General features: G+C 31.6%; 1 protein-coding gene across 1 annotated transcript; it reads right to left on the bottom strand.

Annotated features, from left to right (window-relative positions):
- Positions 1-19,752: 19,752 nt before the first annotated feature.
- Positions 19,753-23,225, bottom strand: LOC143068615 (short-chain collagen C4-like). Its single transcript, XM_076242808.1, has 5 exons — positions 23,114-23,225; positions 22,581-22,765; positions 22,161-22,223; positions 20,711-20,947; positions 19,753-20,025 (listed from the first exon to the last, which is right to left on the bottom strand). The coding sequence occupies exons 2-5, from the start codon at positions 22,756-22,758 to the stop codon at positions 19,787-19,789; spliced, it is 717 nt and encodes a 238-aa protein (XP_076098923.1). The 5' UTR covers positions 22,759-22,765; positions 23,114-23,225; the 3' UTR covers positions 19,753-19,786.
- Positions 23,226-23,584: the final 359 nt, after the last annotated feature.

Raw genomic sequence — 23,584 nt, 5'->3', positions numbered from 1 at the left:
AAGTGTTAAGATAATAAACAGTTACTGATCGTTTCGTTTCGTACTGGAAAGGAACATTGAGATCTACGAATTGAAAACAGTCAAATATCAGAGCACACAGACACCAATGGTGACTCCTACCTGGTATACAGAGAGGATGTTTTTAAGTATAACCAAGGCGGGTTAAAATCTAGAAAGTGCAAACAAAAAGTAGCTTTTGCGTATGAGAACAAAGAAAATCCCGAGAGATGTATTGTTAAATTTTATAGAGACTACATATCTCATTGGTAGGTTTTCTATAGCGACAAGGTTTTATTTGCCAGTATACCTTTTTTCATGTCGAAAATTTACCTTAAAATATTACCTATACAATATGAATAAGGAAATGTGGTATTATGCAGATAATTGCCAATGACACGATTATCCATCAAAGTTCAAATAAAGTTGATGTACGTGATTAAAAAATCGTTAATCATTCAGAACAAGAATTCCTTTCCTGTTTATAGTTGGCCATAAAATGCACAAGCATGAAAATTTATAATAAAATTCAATTAAGTAAACTAAAGTCTTAATTTATTACAAAACAATTTTAGAAAAGAATAAAACAGACATCAATCAACAACAACCACTGAAGGGATAGGCATATACAAGTAAATAATAATAAAAAAAAAAAAAAAACAAGAAAGGGGGAGTCTAAGTAAGTTCTTAGAATTTATTCCAAAGATATTAAGTGTTTTGTATTTTTCAGCCCAGAAAAAAGACCAAAAAATGCCTTTTACTTGAAACCCTTATCAAAACCGACTGACAAGTTTGGTTTACTGCTATGCCCGTGGGTATAGATATGATGCTGTCAGCAACGATTGCAATGTTATGCAAAGAAGCCGGACTGAAGGGATTCAGGTCCAACCACTCGCTTCGCGCCACGGCTGCTACCAGGTTATATGAAGATGGTCAGGACGAGATAACAGGCCACAAAAGTAATGCAGTTCGCGAATATAAAAGAACAAATACCGAAATGAAACGAAAGGCCAACCAGACAATCAACAGTAAGCCATCAGAACAAACGAAACCCCGTTCAGAACTACAAATTAACAGTGCACCGTCTACCTTTCAAAGGGATGGCAATAATATCAACATCACGCTTCAAGTTAATTTTGGGAATTCAAAGTAACGTGTGAAGGATTTTTACTCGATATGCTGTTAAATACACAACTCAGTCTTGGATCAACTATAATTCATGTGAAATAAATTTATGTACATGTATAAATATCTGATCATTTTCATAAAGTTTCTTATAAAGAAGAATGTATGATATTAGTGCTTATACTTTATTAGATGTAGCCGTTAGCCGTTAAAATGTTACCAATGACATTTTTTACTACACGCATTAGAAATAAAAATGAAATGTGCCAAAGAGACAACAACCCGACAAAAGAGCAGAAAACAAGCATTTTATTTAATTGACTTTCCAACCAAATGAATTATTGATGGTTTAGTTAACTATTCTACGGAAGCGTGGTAACGCCACAAAGGTTTACGTTAAAAAGCAATTATAAGAAAAACGTTTTAACTGTGGCGCTATTACGCTTGCGTATAATTCTTCTGTGTTCTGTATTGTCAACAATTTTTGTTTATTGGTAAACATCAGCCATGTCTTCACTTGTTATCTAATCTACCCACTCATTTCTCATTCAATGAACCATAGTGAGTAGTGTTATATTACAAATTAGTCAAATCTTCAGGGGATTCTTGAAAAATAATCAACTGCTTCTAGAATAGATGACGTAACAACAATGGTTTAAGTGTTGTACAATGTACAATGACAAACGGATTTAAAAGTACAATGTACATAGAATCATTTTTATAACAGCGTGGACAAGACAATTTCTTGGCGCAGTCAGATCATCAATTGACTGGGTTATTTTAGGCGAACTTTCGTTTGTAACACACACTTGTCATATTGTATGTGTAATAGACATTTAAACTGTAGGGTCGCCAAAGGTTCCAAACGCCTAAATCAAATAATATGAATAAATACTACAGGACTAAACCTTGTGTGTTGATTAAAATGTTGAATATTTAAACTTTCTATTTTCTTCTCGTGAACTTGCACGTACATTACTCTTTTTATTATATTCAAATCCCTACTGGAAGGCCTCTGGCATACTGAGTGAGCGTAGCATCACTGTTATCGATTGCCGATGGCAAACAAGTTACTTTTTACTTCTACTTCTATAAATGGGTTATTTCTAAAGGCTATACAATCTTTATATGATGCTACTAAAAGCGCAGTGAAACTAGGACATTATTTGACTGATATTTTTCCTGTTGATTTTGGTGTGAAACAAGGCTGTAAAATGTCGCCTTCATTATTTTCTATTTATGTGAATGACCTAGCTGAAGACATACGTGCTCTAAATATGGGTGTTGACATTGATGATTTGAATGTTTCAATTTTGCTATATGCTGATGATATTGCACTTATCAGTGATATTGGATACATTTAGATTCAGTCAGGAACCACAAATAAAGCATATTTTGGTAAGTTACATTTATTTACATTGAGAGCCTTTGTTCTGACAGATGGATGAAGTATGAATCCTGATTATGATATTTCATTAATATGCAAGGTAAAAGTAAGTTTCCCCAATGTCCAAGTGAGTGTGAGATTTTAGTTTGAGAGATGATTATGTAATTTGATTGTTTTGAGAGCTTTTGTGTATTTGTTGTACGGGTGAGTTTGATTTATTTTAACAGTGACCTTGACCTATGTTATAGTATGGTATTGTCAATAATGACGTAGACATTTAAATGTAAACAAGTCAGATGATATTATATTTGTTTATAAATGAAAGAACCTTTTTGTAAAGATTTATTTGTTTAATAGAATCTTGTACTTATAATTGTATTATTGATTTCAGATAATGATATTATGTATTGACCATAGATCCATGATATATTGATCTGTATAAGGACACTAGGATAGAAGTTTAATAGTGTAGCTGTTGATGTTATATATTGTACAAACTCAGTTCCACAAATTGGTGAGTTTACTTAACTGTGTAAATCGATTGCATTTGTATTTTATTTATGTTTACCTGTATAACCTGACTATGACAGATATTTCATTGTCACTTTGGAAATATTATACTGGGATTATCTTCCCTGATTATGAACATTCAAGCTAGATTCACATGAAGTTAAATATTTAACTCGTTTACTGGTTAATAGGCGGACATTTCACGTAGAATGCCATTCTTTTATCTAGGAAGTATATTATGCTCTGCAACACGATGCTAATCATTCTTTAGACCTGAAAAACAGTTTATTCATATTGTGCCATATTTCATATCGGAATCTTTTTCTTCGAAAGCAAAGATGATTGTTTTTAGGGTATCTTATATATGCATGTACACCTTAAAGACTAACAACGCATCTTCATCACTACGATTATACTTCAATATACGCTTCAAATGATTAAATGCCGATTGCAATTAGTGTAAAATTATAGTCTTTAAATGGTTCGATACGTTTCTAGAAAACTTTAGAGAGAGAAAAAACAATCGCCGTAACTATTCACGTCTAAAAGTTCTATTTAGAAATCACACCTTAAAAAAAAAGAAAAAAAATAATTCGTTATATGTTTCTTATCTGCGTCAGTATATTGTAAACTGCCTTCGTTAAAAGTTGTTCGAGTTTCTTCAGACTATAAGACTCGATGATTAATGTTGGAGCGTGTAGTTGTTCCGTTTGATCTTAACCTTTTAAACAACACATGAACATTTTACGACAGTCTTCACCACTATTAAACCAAAGTATGAATAATTATGGGAGGTGTTTCAGAAAAGAAATATATTTACAATCTATAAATCTGTAAAACTATTGTTCGATTTAGACATCAATAGGATAGATCAAAGATAAGGTAACATGCATTAAAAGGAACCTGCAATGTAATTTGTCCATCCCAAATGATGTAAAACTATACACCATTGCTTTTCACCCCGAATGATGTTTTGTTTGTGAATTGAATATGAGATAATGGAAATGTAGTGCTTCATTAATCGATGAAAAATTAAAGAGTGATAAATGACTCATTACTACTGTCGTTGGTAATATCTATTTTAAACTTAGCAAAGATGTTTTACTCCATTTCAATTTTTGTTAACAATGATTGAAACAGTAAAGGTATAAATAGTCTAAGGAGCACCCAATGACCATGACCGAATCTATTAATACTAGAATATATCTTTATTTTTGCTCTGGTCCTAATTGATTGATGTCTGATTGGCAATCCTACCACCTCTCATTCTTTTTAGATAGGCATGACGCGTATCATGTCAAAAAACTTTATCATTTAGTATTTTAAGTACATATGTACAGCTATACTAAGTTATATTAATATACGTCTCAAACCTACAAATTAAAATTTTCAAAGATCCATGTTAAAAAGCAAGACGTGCATTTCAAGTATTAAACAAGCTAAAAATAAACATACCGAATTCGAAGAAAAATTGAAAACAGAAAGTCCATGATCAAATGACTAAACTAAAAGCTCAAACGAATGGAAAACAACTGTCCGATTATTAACTTGGTACAGGCATTTTCTTATGTAGAAAATGGAGGATTAAACCTGGTTTTATAGCTGCCTAGTAAATTTACTCTCCTCTACGTGAACCATGTATCATACCAGTTTTATAAATCCTATTTCAGACAAAGGGATATGATGAGTTTTATTCAGTAAAAAAAAAAAGAATCAAGCTCTGAGGTCCCGATTTCCTGGTGACGAAAAATTAAAAACAGATTTGTAGTATTTTATGTCTGTTAGCTATTAAGTAAATGTAAGATTAAGTTTACAGGTTTTAGTTCAGGCATTTGACAATGAGCCGTACTTTGACCTATAGTTGATAACGTCTGTGTCATTTTGGTCTCTTGTGGGAATTGTTTCATTGGCAATCATACCACATCTTCATTTTGTTTTATATAAAGTGAAACGTAACAAACGAAACTTATGTTTACTTTTTATTTAAAATAATTTGATTCAGTTACAGTGTTACGATGGGAAATGTTCAAGATATATGAATTTCAACTTGAGCAAAAAACAAATAATACGTTTATGCTTTCGAATCGCTTTTCTGGTTTTACTTTCACCTTTAACGCTAAAAATCTTACATATAGATCTACATACATGTTTGGAATGGTGGGACATGTTTTACCAATGGCAATGGGACACCTGTAGATTTCAATTGTGAATGGTTATAAATGCAGATATGATTCAAGGACACAATCAGAACGTCTGAGCCAGTGACAACTCTACAATAGATTGATTTATCGGATCACCAGGCCAAGGTGGTCGTGGGGTCTAGCGGGACGGCTACAGTGCAGGCGATTTGGTGTCATGATATTTCAGTAGGATTGGTTCCGAATCCTGAAAGTATTTAGCCTATTCATGGGTGTAATGTTTTATTATATTAGGTTGTAAACACCAAATATGAAATATATATTTTATGATTTTAGTGCATTATATTATATAATAAATATCCCCCAAGAAAGTGTTTACTTGATTACTTATAGATTAACATTCTTCAAGAATGCAAACAGAATAATGAGCGTCTGTCGAGACGTAAAATATTATTGTGTTATTTTACCATGCCAAAATCAGTTTCGACTTATGTACCTGGTAATTCCTTTGGTATCTTTAGCATCTCCCTTTCAGTAGTAATTTTAATAATCGGTATCGAGAACAAATAGGGGAAAAAATTAAAAAGGAAAATGAAATATTATTTGCAATTGTACTACATTAGCAAAATCTTCTCATTTAATGTTTTAATGTCAACAGATAACGTGACATATGCATTGCTTTTAATTGGTGTTTAATATGTGATGAAAATGGGAAAATTGTGTACAAAATATTGCACAAGTTGAATGCAAATTATAGCAAATTGATCAATTGAATATTTAATCGTAGTTTGGTACTTGTCAATACCATCCTCATTATATCTCACAAGTTTTATATTAGTGATTATAAATTAGTTTTATATAAAAAATGAATTTTGGTAGGAAACAGTGCGTCGGCCGATCAGATTAAATCCAGAACATATACCTTCCGGTGTAAGTAATAGAGGCCTACGTGTTTACTTGTGACCAAGTTAATAGGTTGTTCATTTTTAATAATTTGTATGTTAAATAGAAGATTTATGTCATTTTTCCGTTTTGCTTCCTCATAACTGAAAATGATCTCGACGTTTTGCAATATTTATCATATTATAATATTATTTCTATAAGATAAACGACTGATATAATGTGTAAGATTTTTTTGCGACTTAAATTGATCAACATAGCTGCTGTTTCTAAATGTGTCATATGTCTGACATTTTGTATGTGTTTTAGAGAATAGTTATGGATAAAAATGTGTAAACTACTTAAAAAATATGAATAAACTGTATGTTGAATTCCGGGTTGTGAACAGTGATTCCCGTAAGAGTTTAAAAGGAGAAGGTTCACGAAGGGTTAACATTGGACGTAAACTGTTTTTATGTGTTTTAAATTGGGCCAGAATATTTCAAATTAAACATAGAAAAACTTTTGATAAAACAAGTTAGACAAAAATATATATTTTTGGCACCTTCCTTTAAAATTGATGAATATATGGCCCGCAAAATAAACATGATTGGTTTTTAGAGTAAATTTTGGTAAAACAAATCCACAATTTTAATTGTTTTGGCATAATTAACATTGGTCGCTATCCACGATATAAAAACGTTTTATATTGATGAATTTTATATCAAAACTGGAATATTTTGGTTACAACACATTTGGATTGGTGTTGGCGGCCTTGGTGCTTCTAAAGCTTTTATGTCTGAAAATTGCACAAAATTATCATATTATGTTTGACATAGGTCTAAAATGGGCTTACTTTGGAGAATATCATGTACTTTATTTAAAAGAACTGATTTCTTTACAAAGAAAACTGTAGAAATATACCAATTTACGAACCAAACTTTTTTTTGGTGGTTTATGATAAAGTTGATATTTTAGGCAATTTTGGGACAGCAGTGAACGAGTAACTTGATAAATCATTTACTAAACATCAAAGCATCAAGGTAGCAACGGGATAATACAGGAGAGTTATAACGCCATCTTTAAATTCATTGAAAATCAATGTTCCACTTTTCCTAATTACATAGAACCGTACCTTTATAGTTGAAAAATGTCCTACTTACTATGACACGCAGAATTTAATTTGCTTTTGTATTGCTTATTATCGTTTTGTTTTGAACATCCAAATCAGTGACACATTTTTCTAAGTTATTGGAATAAAATTGTTTTGAAATGTAAGTAGATATAAAAAGGTGTGGTATGAGAGCCACTGCTCATTCCAAATCGCAATATGTATACGTAAACCATTATTGGTCAAATTACGGTTAAACTATAAAGAGTCCCATAAATGACTAATGTTTAACAATTCAAGCAGATAAACCAACGACGGAATATTTAACAAAAAAGAAACCCTTATGAAACAAATCAATAAATGCTGCCACTGAACATATGGTTCCTTACTATAGACAGGTGCAAACAAATGCAGCAGGTTTAAGCATTTTAATAGGTACTAACTTTCACCCTTACTTGAAACATTAGTGTAACATGACAACATAGCAAAAGACAATATATAATATCAATTGAAATCAGAAGTGTCTGTTATAGGAAGTAATGTATTGTGTTCATTAGTTTCTTACTATATGTATTCCAATTCTTACTGTTTTTAATTCGCAATATAAGAGAAAAGCGAGATAACCAATACGTTCTGACATTTTTCACAGAGAAATGTTACAAATATTCTGAATTGTTAATGACATCCAACTACCGAACTTCATAAACACAGCAGGAGTTATAAAAATTACATTGTTCGAAACTAAAATGGTTAAAAAATCATATATTTACAGTCAAAATATGGATGCGGTAAACACAAAAGGAATATTCAAAATCATTAGTCGAAAAAATGAACTGACAACGACTTTGCAAAAAACGAAACACTACCAACAAGACAAATACTAATCTACAAAACACAACAAAGAATCAAGATATATTTTTGTATAGCTGATTTTTTTATTGGTATATGGCGGGAATAGTATTAAACAAACAATCGGCGTAGTGCAGGACAAAAAAGCCAAAGACGTCTATGGTTATCTATGCCGAGCATAAGAAAATCATTAGTATGTCGAATATTTCATACTTTTGCCAACAGTTAATTTATAAAATTAACAATATAATTGATATTTATTCCAACATCTGCAGACTACTGGGTTGGTACCCTGAAATAAAATTTAACAGACAAAAAATAAAATTTCACTTTGGAAGAAACCCAAATAACACGTCTAGAGTGAACACTCTATTTGGACACTGTAGCTATAAATGTAATGCATCACAATCATCAAAACATTATCTTGAAACTAAATTTCTGTACTTCAAATCTTTGAAAAAACGCTTGATATTTACCAGAAGACACAAGGTGAGTGCTAAAATCATTTATGGAACCTCACTGCATTTATTTATTACAATTGTTAATGCGTATGAATGGGACAAATAACTAGTTCTCACTGACCGATCTAAGTAACACTAAGGTTAATGGAATAAAATTTAAAAAAACCACCACAATCGTAGGTATTAAGATTTCATAATTTTTTGAGGATAAATTGATGACAGTTATCAAACCAGAGTAATTTTGAAAATAAGCAGAATGAATCACTTCTTCCACGAAACAATCAAATTTTCAGAAGCTGTATTGGAATTATAAAACTTAGTAATTAAGATCATATAACCAATGCTTCAAAGTTTCAAGGTTAAAAACAAATTTATACATGTAACATAATGTCACTAAGTAGTAAAATTCGTGTTTCAATACTAAACTTCATCCAAATCAATAATTTATATTTCATGTCAACAGTATTTTCCAATAAAATTCAAGAGTTATATATAATAACATGTATCAGATGTTTTTCCTAAAACATTAGACAATCAATACAGTAATATTACATAGATGCATTTTAATTTTAGCCGTTTATCTTAATTCTTATTAAATGCTTTTAATTAAATTCATAAGAAACAAATTATTTTAACAAACAAACAGGCTTTATTATTTTGAACACAAGACACTCTTTTCGTCTATAAATAATAATATTTTAGTGATTTGAATGTCTGGTTGATTGATAGATATTTGGTAAACTTGAGAATGGAAACAGTTAAGAGATACCAACCCAACCAAAGAGCAGAAAACAGTCGGATGCCACCAATGGGTCTTAAATAAAACGAGAAAATCCCACACCAAAGGCATGCAACAGATGGCCCCTAAAAAATGTGTACTAGTTCAATTATAATGAACTTCATGCTTAACTCCAAAATATAAAAGATAACTAAATTTCTTTATTTTTACTTTATGTTGCATCAGCGCTAAAACCCTATTTCGTGGCAACATCAAGATATTTCAAATATTCAAACAAACGACAGTTTTAAAACAAAGAAAACATGTCTGCCTATATACGAAAAATTTTGTTATGAGCAATATGAACCATGAGGTCATGACAAAACTAAAATTATATTTTTTTAACATATATACAAAATCTTTGTATTTTTAAATATATGCACGGTATACATTGAGGTCGAATTTGCAAATCAAATTATACTCGTCTGTTATTAGAATATATCAGATATGGCATCTCTTAATCTTATCTTTCTCCCAACAGGCATGGTATGAATATCTTATGTTCTAATATATGATTTATATATGTCAGGGTATCTTAACTTAAGGTATTGGATGATTCAGCATTTTTTTTTTGCTCTACACACGTGTTTTCAAGAATCACAACATGACCTGCCACCAATAGAATTTTTTTTTCTAAAATATTCAAAACTTTCATTCCTTAAACAATTTCTTTAAGAAAAACATATTTGTCCATTATGATTTTTTGTATTGTATGTAGGAATCATAGCGAGGCAGAATATATAGTAAGTTTTTATTTGTTAGCAGAGACAATAAAATACACAACAAATATTACCTTAGTTTCTGTAGTATAGAAAAATATAACAGGAGGTAAATTGACACTTAAGACAGCAGCTGATGACACTCTGTTTCCTTCCTAGATACAAACAATTGAACGGTCAAGTTAGTTATAGATTATTTCAGAACTATGTTGAACTAAAAGAGGGTTTGTATTGACGAGAAGAATATATTAATTTTGATTATATGAGTTCCCATGAGAGGCATTTACAAATTTATAACGGAGCAACATATTTCAAATTATTGGTATTCTGGTACATGTATGCTTTTAAACGAATTCATATAGAGGGAACTGCATATGCCGGCATTCAAATATATAGATAGGCTCATCAAAATAAATAAAAATATTTCATCTTTCTGAAACACAAAAATCATTTTACTTTAATTTATATATCTAGTGTATGACAGGCTTTAAAACATTTCCAGCCGGACAGGTAAGTCTGTATTCAGAGTAGTTTTTGAGGTGTAAATACAGCAATTTTTGTCCGTAAGTTATGATGAACCTTAACAAACACTACAAAAACCAAGACCAAGATATTTCATATGCAAATCGATATCTCTCCGTATCGTTCGTTTTGACCTAACTACATCCGTAGGGGGTCAGTAGTTAATCGTATAACGAATTTATCGGACGCTGGATTTTATTTTGCGGCGTTTTGTTGAAAAATAAACAATGAAACGCAACAACATTATATAAATAACAAATAGCTGAGAGGGTGATAGAGCAGATTGGTTCCCCGAGAAAACATTGTCAACCGCGGCGAAGCCAAGGTTGACATTGCCTTTTCGAGGGTTGCCAATCTGCTCTATCACCCTCTCAGCTATGTGTTATTTAATTTATTATACTGATTGTCCTATCATTATTGGCTGTTACAGATTACTTTTATTTAAAAAGTATTTTCTATGACTTCACGTTCATAACAACGTTACGGGCATTAGAAAAAAAACAACAAAAGTCAAGCAAGATGTTTTATTTTATTTATTCTAACAGTCGATAATAAAATCTGAGCCAAAACGTAGAACTTAAGAATTGTATTCAATTCCTTGATGTAAATTCAATTCATTGTTCTTTGAATTATCGATTTCTGATTGGTCTAGACGAGAGGGTAACATTAAAAAAAAATGTCACCCGCTCAGCCATGTGATAGATTAAATTGACACCCTCGTCTGAGCCAATAAAAATATGGCATTTTAACGTGAAGTATAATAATAATAGATGACGTCGCCATTAACGCGTCATGAACCCCATATGCAACTTACTAATCCCATACGGTCTCATAGGGGGTCACCACGTGACGGCGTTTAACCAATTATAACGTGATAATTCATCTGTGGTCCGATAAAACTCTTTAACGGTTTCGGTACTTATACATCTTTGGTTTTCAAATGTTTGGCTTTGAGTGTTCCTGATAAAGGTAAATCCAGTAAAGCGCTTCGGACGCAAGATTTGTTAAACGTGTTGTTTTAAATTTTCTATATCACTGGTGCGATACCTCTGCTAGTGGACTATTGTCCCCGATGGTATTATCAGGTCATTAGCCAGTACTTCGGTACTGACCTAATTTTATAAACTTTTCTAAAATTGTCTGTTTATAAATTTTGATATGATTAAGAAACAAAGGTTTCAACTCTCTCAGGCAAAGTTGGCTTTAGTTGAATTTGGCTAGTTAATTTTTTTTTTTAATATAGCTCTTCAACGGTTTTGGTGCTTAAACATCTTCGGATTTCAAATGTTTGGCTTAGAGCGTTCCAGATGATGGTAAATCCAGAAAAGCGATTCGGATGCAAGAAATTATTAAACGTGTTGTTTTAAATTTTTACATCACTTGGTCGATACCTCTGCTGTCGGACTATTAGTCCCCGAGGGTGTCATCAGCTCAGTAGTCAGTACTTCGGTACTGACATGATTAAACAAACATTACTCAAATAGTCTGTTTATAAATTTTGAAATTATCAAGAAACTAAGGTTTTAACTCCCTCAGGCTTTTTTGCTCTTCAACTGTTTCGGTACTTATACATCTTTGAATTTCGAATGTTTGACTTTGAGTGTTCTTGATGAAGGTAAAAAGTAAAAACACAAAAATATTGAAAATTCAAAATGGAAAGTCCCAAATCAAATTGCAAAATCAAACGTTCAAACACATCAAACGAATGGATAACAACATCATTCCTGACTTGGTACAGACATTTTCGTATATAGAAAATGGTGGATTGAACATGGTTTTATAGCTAGCTAAACCTCTCACTTGTATGACTGTCGCATCAAATTCCATTACATTGTCAACGATGCGTGAACAAACAGACACAATGGGTAAAAATGTCAAAAATAGGGGTACAGTCAACACTATGTTATCATCTTAATCACTTTAAAAACATCAAATGTAACGACAATGAACGAAGAAGCACAAAAAGGCATACCTCAAATTTAACATCCTCATTTTACTTATATATTAAACGATTTTATTTATCTATGTAAAATCCACCCATAAAGGATGGAAGGTTTTCAGTACTGGTGTAAAATTGCGCGTTTGAAATTTGCAGAAGTAGACATAAAATAATTTTGTCGTTCAAAGTATGACGGCATACATAAATACAGAATCAAATAAAGTAGATATAACAAAAAACAGACTTAACAGTAAAAGTAATAATAATAAATAAAATAATTGTCTGGTTCAAAGTATGACGGGATACAGAAGTACAGAGTCACGGCAAAGGTATGTCACTAAAACAGACTGAACAGAAAAAGTAGTAGTAATAAATAAAATACTGTTTTCATTCAAAGTATGACAATATACATAAGTAAAAGAAATATAAATAATTATATAAATTTTGTCGTTCTAAGTATGATGGTATACAAAAGCACAGAGTCACGTCAAATGAGTATCTAAAAAAAAACGGACTTAACAGTAAAAGTAATATTAATAAAGACAAATAAAAACTACTATAACAGGTTATTAAGATGATAACCAACATCAGTACGCAAAATCTATACTTCAAGAACATCTTGCATTATTTGAAAATTTGATACGGAATATTTATCAACAAGTTCTAGGTACCTTCCGATGAACTTTTGTTTAGAAAAAGGACGATATGTTCTTTGAAATAACCCTGATTCATCAACTTTCTGCTCAGACACTGGTGACGTAAATCCAGAAAAGCGCTTCGGACGCAAGATTTATTAAACGAAATATAACGTGTTGTTTCAAATGCTTTACATCATTATGGTCAATACCTCTGCTGGTGGACTATTAATCCCTAAACTTTACTAAAATCGTCTGTTATAAATTGTGAAGCTACTAAGAAACTAAGTTTTCAGCTCCCTCAGGCAGGGATGGCTTTATTTAAATTTGGCTATTGATTTTAGGTATTTTTGACATATAGCTCTTCAACGGTTTCGGTACTTATACATCTTCGGATTTTAAATGGTTGGCTTTGAGAGTTTTTGATGAAGGTAAATCCAAAAAAGCGCTTCGGATACAAGAAATTATTAAACGTGTTGTTTTCAAATTTTTGCTACTTAACTGTATATAACAACTTTTAAAATCTATTGAAAACTACTTAATTGACTGTTGGCAATTGGTCTGAATTAGTATTGGCAATACACAACGTAGAAAGTGTACAGATCTATACTCTATTTCACCATAATCTAGCTGAGATTGATTTAGTAATCCGTATTTAAATGATGAAGTGTTTCGATCAAGTCGGTGCTCCGTATTCAACTTGTGACATATCTAAACCGTTTAGACAGTATAATGTAACATTTTTCTATCAAAGTTATGATAACAAAAAATATAGTTCCGTCGGTTTTCCTTAAAAGTGATTTGGACCGTTCTCTGATTTTAATTCCCACCTCAAAAACATCTATAGACCGTTCTGCATCACTATCGTTTCTATAAAACCGGATAGTGTCTTGGTAAAGTGTTCTTTTATGTTATTATTACCTCGCGTTAGAAAACTGTTTTAAAGACTAAGATAAGTCGTTATAACGACTTGGAAACTTGTTGAAACCACATCACTATTTTTAGATGTGTTTACAGAAGATAAGGAAGTTACATACCTTCTATATATGTGCCTGAAGATTCCATCTCACAGAATCCCTCACAGTGTGATAACCTGTAAAACAAAACAAAAAGAAAGAGAGACGAAACATACCAAAGGGACTTTCAAATTTTGGTCGAAAATAATTGGCAAAGTCATGATAAAAAACAAAATAGACCAACAGACAAGCAATAGCACACAAAATTAAACAAAGAGATCTGAATACAACAAGAACCCAGCCGAAAAACGTGAGTAATCTCATTGGCTTCAGAAAACTTATTAGATCATATCCACACGAGACATGCGTCGTATTAATATTAGTATAAAAATAAAGGAGTAGGTCCGGTAAGGGCCGATTTCGGCCTCAAATTTTAGGTTCATCTAACGAAAGTTTCTGGACACTTTTTAAACACTTAGGTGTCTATTTCAATTGATTTTTAATTAGTTTTTCTGAAAGATTATAACTGATTTAGTCATTACAAATACTCCAATTCAAGCTTAAATATGAAAAGTATCTCAAATATGCCAAGAGACCTCACTTTTCAGATAGTTTTTGTCAAAAATGAAAGTCGCCACATCCGTGTTCATCCTCAACCTTTATATATGTAATGTATTATCAACAAATACAATTTACGTTTCAATATTATGAATGAACACGAATGCGGCCACTTTCATTTGAGACGGAAACCGTTTAAAATTTAACTAAAATGCTAAAATTGTGGAGCTTTCAGTAATTTAGCATGACTTAATAATGCTAGTACCCGATAGATGTACATTGTATTGCCAAAACAGGCAACATTAAGGTAGCAGAAGCATTCTACTTTCCAATAAAAAGCTAAAAGATTACAATTTCACAATTTTGGTTAAACTGCTATATTTTGGGGCCAAAAAGAGGTTTTACCGAACCTACTCCTTTTAAACATGAATCAAGTAATTAACATAAAGCAGATGCGAATAAATAAGTAAGACATCATTCTATAAATTCTATACCATCAGTATTTCGTACCCTGTTACCTGACCGAATGTAAAAGATTTGAAATTGAAACTGTTTATCTGACAAATGATGGACGTGACATTAACCGGCATAACACACCAAACATTCACAAATAAAAAGCACAAAAACCTCACTGATAACTCATTTATAAATAAAGTGATATCAACTTTTTAAACACAGATATTTGAATAAAGGAAACAACTCACATATTGAATATCATCTGCAAATTAAGAATATGTGTAATACCACCAATCCATGCCAAGTATTTATTTATCTAAATCAAAGATAAATTTCCACTTTTCACTTGTGCAAATAAAACAAAGACTAATGAAGAAAAACAATGACGGTATCACATCAACAAGGGTCCTTTTAGATCTAGAACAAACCATTACAAATTGTCAACTTTACAATTCTATGTAGCAACGTTCATGCATATACAAAATGTACTTTTATAGATGTAGGATATTTAAAAGCATTTATTTTCTATCAGGATTTCTCTGATACGGGTATGGTGATAAACCAATAAAACCAAACATTCCTAATTGAGAAATCAAGGTTATAACCTTGAAAAGCTTATAATAATCAATGCGAGTATATATACACCGTTATATAGTATCTATTCCACTGATTATCACGGATATGTTGCAATTGTCCGAACAACAATCTCGACTCCTATTCAACGAATGTGGGTCGGTAGCCAATTATTTTTCTCACGAAAACATGTTTCTAGTAGGTTTAGACACCGACTTTTTATATCGATGAACAAACATAATCATTATTGTAACCGTAAAATTTATGAAGCGTTGATTTGACTCGTTTTTTCTCTTGTGTTCAGAGCAAACTTATGTTGATGAAGGCTGTATGGTGTGAACATGCAAAGCGTAAAATAATAGTGGATATTTCAACGTCATACTATAGCGGAGAATATACCTTTTGTTGAGAAATAGGATGTTGACAATTTGAAAGTTTGAAATCATCAAGTTTGTAACATATTCTTATTTATTTTCTCTGAATTTCATGACTTTCGAACAGCGGTATACAAATGTTGTATTATTTAGTATTTAAAATAAAATTGAGAATGGAAATGGGGAATGTGTCAAAGAGACAACAACCCGACCATATAGAAAAACAATAATAACAGCAAAAGGCCACCAACAATGTCGCGAGAAATTCCCGCACACGGTTGCGTCCTTCAGCTGGCCCCTAAACAAATATATACTAGTTCAGTGATAATGAACGCCATACTTATTTCCAAATTGTACACAATAAACTAAAATTTTAAAAATAAAAGACTAACAAAGGCCAGAGGCTCCTGACTTTGAATGACTACAATAATTACTGTCAAAGACCATCATATGTTTATTCATCTAACTAATAAAATGATTGATCTGTAATATGCAACATACGAATAGGTATAAACTCTTTTAAATGATTGAAAGGAGAAAAGTAAAATCAGAAAAAAACTGAAATTAGAAGAAAGTTTAAAAAGGAAAGTTCCTAATCGTATGGTAAAATGAAAAGCTCATCTTATTTTTTCCAAACGATGAGATATACTGTCAATCTGAAAAAAACTTGAAAAATGGAGATGAACAATACTGATAATATTATATACTAGATTCACCTCAAAACTAGAAATATCAGAAAGGTATGTTGGTAAACGATAGCTAATATAATTTATTAGACTGTCTTTCTCTTTTATATCATTTAGTTCAATAATATGTTATTTTGATATGTAACAATTCTTTTTCATTTTGTCATAACTATTACTTAGAGTTCAGTCATTTATCATTTACGAGGCACAAGATGTCAAATTTCTGATCACCGATTTTACTAATGTTTCTTATATTTTATGTATAACAAACTGAAACGTAAAATATAATTAAAAAACAAAAGTCTAAAATCAATAATTTATGATAGTTTGTATCAACAAATAACTTACAAGTGAATAATTCATCAGAGATGTTTTAAGCTAATTTGATAAAACTGATCCAAATTGGCTGCTTAAAACGAACTAATATTTAACTTTCTCTCTTTAAATCAAAACCACATATCTTTTGTAGGATTGCTCATCAAATGAACTCAGGAATAAAAAAGGTGTTTTTCACTTTTCCGTTAGTTTATGATATTCGATTTTATAAGTTTGATAGACCTCCCCTCTTATAACTTATCTGTTAGTTCAGTATATTTGTCATTATATTAACGCGTTTACACCAAAAGTCCGAAACGTTTTGTTTTTTACCTTTACATTATCTAACAACTCTTATCAATGGATTATTTATTCATGTTCAGTAATGAAGTTTCATTTTACCGTAGTGAATATAAAACATGACTAAATATCTGCAAATGACTTAATATAAATTGCCCAGACTGTTACCGTTACATTTTACCATAACGACAAAAGTTCGTTTACCAATGAGACGGATGAGACAGAACAGTGTTTAAGATTTTCAAAATTAATTATTTAAATATGTTTATAGATATTGAAGCTTAGCCTTAAAAGTCAGTAAGATAACAATACTCCATAATACAACGTCTTGGTTTTTTTTTATCTAACGCATGCATCATTTAAGATATAATAAATGCTGAACAAATTCTTGCAGTTCGTGGATTGTGCTGCATGAACATGTCTGTTAAGATTGTTTTTGAAAATACTACAAGCTTAATGAAGTCCCACGTGTCAATTGATTTGTGATAACGTTTTGATTATGCATCAGTTTAATACACACATTCTTTAGAATTTAAACTCTTTAAACCAAGTACGATATATACATTCTTATGAATATAAACTCTTTACACCGAACACATTGTATCAGTACTAGACACACATTCTTTAGAATGTAAACTTCACACCAAATACGTCACTTCCGTTCTATACATACATTCTTAGGAATGTAAACACTTTACACCAACTACATTTCATCAGTACTTTTTTCTGCTGTCTGTCATTAATGTCTCTTGTTTATTGTAAAGCATCAAACCAGGCAGTTTTGTTTCCTTGTTTGAAATGAATTCAATTTTGAAATAGTGGGGTCTTTTATAGCTTACAATGAGTTGTGTATTTAGGTCACTGTTAAATACTTTAAAGAAACCTCGTTCATCAAATCATTGTCTGTTGGTTTCTGTTGTCTAATGAGTTCTTATACAACATACTCATTTAACATGTGTTAACAATTCCCGTAGTTTAACCTTATAAAAAGATACCTGTCAACAAGTGCAGAAAACAATGGATTACACGGAAACGTATGACATGAATACAAACGCATCGAATGATGTAAACAAAATATATCTAACGTATAAAAAGAAGATGTGGTATTATTGCCAAAGAGACAACTATCCACAAAAGACCACAATAACGCAGACATTAACAACTTTAGATCACCGAACGGCCTTCAACAATGAGCAAAGCCCATACCGCATAGTCAGCTATAAAAGGCCCCGATAAGAGAATGTAAAACAAGCCAAACGAGAAAACTAATGGCCTTATTTATGTAAAACAAAATGAACGAAAAACAAATATGTAACACATAATCATACGACAACTACTGAATTTACAGGCTCATGACTTAGGACAGGCACATACATAATAATGTGGCGGGGTTAAACATGTAAGCGGGATCCCAACCCTCTCCTAACCTGGGACAGTGATATAACAGTACAACATAAGAACGAACTATAAAAATCAGTTGAAAAAGGCTTAACTCATCAGATGGACAAAAATATAAGTAGACGTGGGCGGGTACTTATAAATCCCGACACAAAAAGACATAATGAACAGATCTGAGAGTACTCGCAGTTATCTGACAGCTAGTGTATACTATGGATTCATATATTTTCGTGGGTACCATTTTATGTTGATTCCATTTATGTTGATTTTGAAAAGTTGCATAATCATTATTATTTAATTTCATTGTTTTGGCAATGTAGACTACATACATTCCTTTAAAAAAAAACTGTATTTTTTTTTTTTACATATTCAAGTTCGAGGTCCCCCCTGTACCCCAAAATCCACGAAAAGTATCCAACGAATATTACAGCAGACTCCAAGGGGTGTGTAGGTAAATTCAATATCTTTGCTTAGCATGCTTGCTAGCTGAACCGCGAAGTCATTATTAGGAAAGGTAAATTATCCTTTTTTCGAACTAGTCTATTCCTAAAGACAGATACATTTGTAGATTGGTTCTTTGCTTAGCATGCTTGCTAGCTGAACCGCGAAGTCATTATTAGGAAAGGTAAATTATCCTTTTTTCGAACTAGTCTAGTCCTAAAGACAGATACATTTGTAGATTGGTTATCTGTCGGACTAGTCTATTCTTAAAGGAGGAGCGTTTACCTTACATAATAGCGACTTTACGGTTCAGCTAGCAAGCAAGCTAACCAAAGATATTACTATCCCTTACACAGTTACTGGAATCGGCTGTAATAACTCCAGAGTATTCGCCAACTACTTAATGTTAAAAATCTCAACCAAAGGATTCCAATTTTAACAACAGTACATTAGAAAACAAATAAAACGCAAACATGAATAGTTATTACTAAAGTAATGTTCCAGAAAAGAAAACCACTGATTAACAAGATTATTCAGACTTTTATGACTATAAAACTATTGGTAAAGACATGAGGCAATAATCAGACAAACCAGCCTTATATATGATGTATAAAACAAGTAAGGAATTCACCAAGAGAAGCCATATCAGTTTCTTATATTTATTTTCACAAATTTTGAATTACTTTGTACAAACGACACAAAAAACATCTGCAGAATTTGTATACGGAGGACATCTTAAACTGCCACAGCTGGTACGTAGAGGATAAAACAAAGCGCCATTTTCACTTCCACTACTATTGTCTAATGTTTCTGCTTTTCTGTCCACACATGCGAAATCTTTCTTAGTATGAGTATAATGGTCACTCATCAGATAACCGTTATATTCTGAATTCCATCCCTTATAACAAGACTTTCGACCTACAAAAGTAATCATTTAAATAATAATTTGTAAATAGAAAAAAATGTTTTAAGTTAGGAGCTTCTGGTTTTTAATTTGTTTAGATTAAATCTATGCTTATGAACATTTAACAACTTAAAACCACAATGTGTATGTATCTATGTGTGTGTGTGTGAATAAGCACGACTATAAAATGTATGGGCAGTTATTATCTAAAACTGTTCATTGGCTTCTTGTTTTTGTTGTAAATTGGTAGACCAAATAGTTTATAAAAAGTATAACTTAAAAATATAATAATCTACGTCATATAAAGAACATTGTAGCATTTAATGATGAAAATAATTTTATTGTAATCATTTCGCTGTTTGTTATAACATTATAACTGTGTTAAGCTTATGGGGAAAATATTAAATCAAAATGATTCAAGCTGTACATTCAAAGGAAGAAGAAAAATTCTTAAGAATGGTTTTAAAAGTATGTATATATCATGCATATATCTCACTTATTAAATAGAATAACCGTATTATATCAGCTTTTCTTTGGTGACCTTTGGTTACGAGCATTCCGGATACGGTATAGATGAAGTTGTTCTGAAAAGCTCTCAATAAAGTTCATTGTTTGGTTTGTGTATCAGACAAACCTGATTGGTATTTGCAAATAATTCTTAAATAAATTCAACTGTACACATCTCGTTGAATAACATACCTGGGATCATTATGACAATTGATCTTCGTTTTTGGTAACATACAGCACATGGGACTTCCTTGTTGTACATATTAGCAGACCACCCGGACGGCTTGTGGCCTGAAGAAACTTCATATTCACTTCCGTATATCTGGGGATTACCATATGGTTGATGTTCGCCATTCTCGGGATCATTTGGTAGACATAAATAATTCACACCACCTCCGCCATGTGTATATTGATTTCCACCAACTTGTCCTGAAAAGCATAACATAAATCTAAAAAATAATAAAGAACAATGTTGATAAAATCCAATAAAACAACTACGTGAAAGCCCACTACACACACTACTGTTTTTGGTTGTTCCGTTTTACCCCATAGGATAATATTAGTAATATTATAAAATTCAATATTGTTTTTGTAATTTATATCGCATATTTCATCTATGTTTGTTCTGTTAATATATCTTTCTTGCATTCTGAGGTGCACAAGACGCTTCAAAATTTTCGGTGTTTTTTTCTTTACGAAAACACATATGACGTCACCTTGTTTCGTTGTTATGCATAGACGATCAAAGCATTTCGCGTTATTTTCGTTTGATGAAATTTTACCACTAAATATATTAATCGAAATAGACTGATTTGTTTGTTGTTTTGCTTTTGTATTGTATTGTATATTGTATCTGAATAAAATTGAGAACGGAAATGGGGAATGTGTCAAAGAGACAACAAACCGACCAAATAAAAAAAACAACAGCAGAAGGTCACCAACAGGTCTTCAATGTAGCGAGATATTCCCGCACCCAGAGGCGCCCTTCAGCTGGCCCCTAAACAAATATATACTAGTTCAGTGATAATGAACGCCATACTAATTTCCAAATTGTACACAAGAAACTAAAATTAAAATAATACAAGACTAACAATAGCCAGAGGCGCCTGACTTGGGACAGGCGCAAAAATGCGGTGGGGTTAAACATATGTGTGAGATCTCAACCCTCCCCCTATACCTCTAACCAATGTAGAAAAGTTAACGCATAACAATACGCACATTTGAATTCAGTTCAAGAGAAGTCCGAGTCTGATGTCAGAAGATGTAACCAAAGAAAATAAACAAAATGACAATAATACATAAATAACAACAGACTACTAGCAGTTAACTGACATGCCAGCTCCAGATTTCAATTCAACTGACTGAAAGATTATGATTTCATCATATAAACATCAGGCACAATCCTTCCCGTTAGGGGTTTAGTATTCTACATCTGAATGTCCGCCTACGTAAACTTAAGACTTTGATGTCAACATTTTAGAATATTTGCTAGTATAACTAAGATGGGCGTAAAGCGGAAAAGCCATGCTCTAAAAGTATATATACTGTGATTAAAATGGTTGACGAAACACGATCGTCATATTACAATTATAAATTTTATACTTGATACCGATACGCTTATATAAAAATACTGTTAAATTACCTGTATACACAATGTCAACTCCTTCTGGACAACCTTTCTTCCCCCATCGAATATAAGTTACTCCTAACGATAAAGATAAAAGACGAATGTAAATTTATAATAAAACAAATCTAAAACAAATATGATTTGACATTTCTATAGGGCGTATCTAAAAGTACATTTGGAAAATATTATTTTAATGTTTAAAGAAAGATAACACTTGTATTATTTGAATCAGAATACAACATAGTACTACAAATTGTATATATTGATGAATGAGTATTTTCATAACTACATTTATATCAAAATTGTTTTTGGGAAAACTGTACATTATGATTTGTTAACACAAATCAGTTAATTATTTTCACTCTTAGTAGTTGTCTTTAAATTATATAAACACTATATAACACGATATATAAAACTTGGCACATTTATAAAAACCTGTGTGGGTCGTTTTTCGTTCCTGCGGACACTCATCTTTCCTTGACGTGATAAGGTAATGTTTCATCATATCTAGCATTGATTGGTCTGATTCCGAAAGTACAGAGTCCCTGCAGTCATGACTAGGGAGAACCAACACAACACTTGCTATCAGCAAAGTCGCATACCGCATACTCATATTGATTCTGCAAATCATATAAAATCCAGATCATACGTTTTACATTCATTTACTTCTTGATTAATTATCAATCAAGATTCTTGAAAAGTAAGATAGCTGGCGTTCCTTAAAGAATTTTTTGTTGTTTGTTAAATTATCTTTGTTTGATAAAAGGTGGTCAATGGTAAGTTCATACAAATATCGAAAGCAAATATGTATAAGCATTTCGTTAGTCGTCTTTCTTTCTTGTTATTCGACGAATTATACGTAAGGATAACGCAACTCTTGTGTACCTTGTATGATTTATAATCATTGTTATTGATGTTTATAATCATTTTTAATTTGAATAAATGAAAATGAAAACATTGCAACTTACCTTTCCTTAATTTCCTTCCAAAAATTAAAAGGCTAATGATTAAAAGACTTGTCTAGCTGGTGTTTAATTTATACGTATAGGAAAAGAATCTGATAATGAGGTAGATGCGTGACAATATATTAACTGTTCCATGAACGCAAGGAGTTACATTACAAATAAATGTATTTGAATACTTGTGACAGAACAACAACCGTTATCCATAAACTTTACATTCGTGTAAATACTAGTAGGTGGTGTCCTTTAAATAAAATATGTTACCAATTACCAATTTTGTAGTAATGTTGAACATGGTGATGGCATCATTTTATCGAATCCTCTTCTTTAACTGAAAGTAATTCCTATTTTAATAAAGTCGCAAACTCGACGTTGACAGTTCAACTTCAACATGTACGACAAGGGGGATTTCTGCTTTAAAATTTCGAAATTAGCGCTTTTCATCTGTAGTGAAGTAACACGTCGTACCTGTATGCA

Source organism: Mytilus galloprovincialis, chromosome 3, assembly GCF_965363235.1.
Source record: "Mytilus galloprovincialis chromosome 3, xbMytGall1.hap1.1, whole genome shotgun sequence".
Classification (NCBI taxonomy): Eukaryota; Metazoa; Mollusca; class Bivalvia; order Mytilida; family Mytilidae; genus Mytilus; species Mytilus galloprovincialis.
Note: the sequence above shows the minus strand (reverse complement) of the source record. Positions and strands in the feature narration are given on the sequence as shown.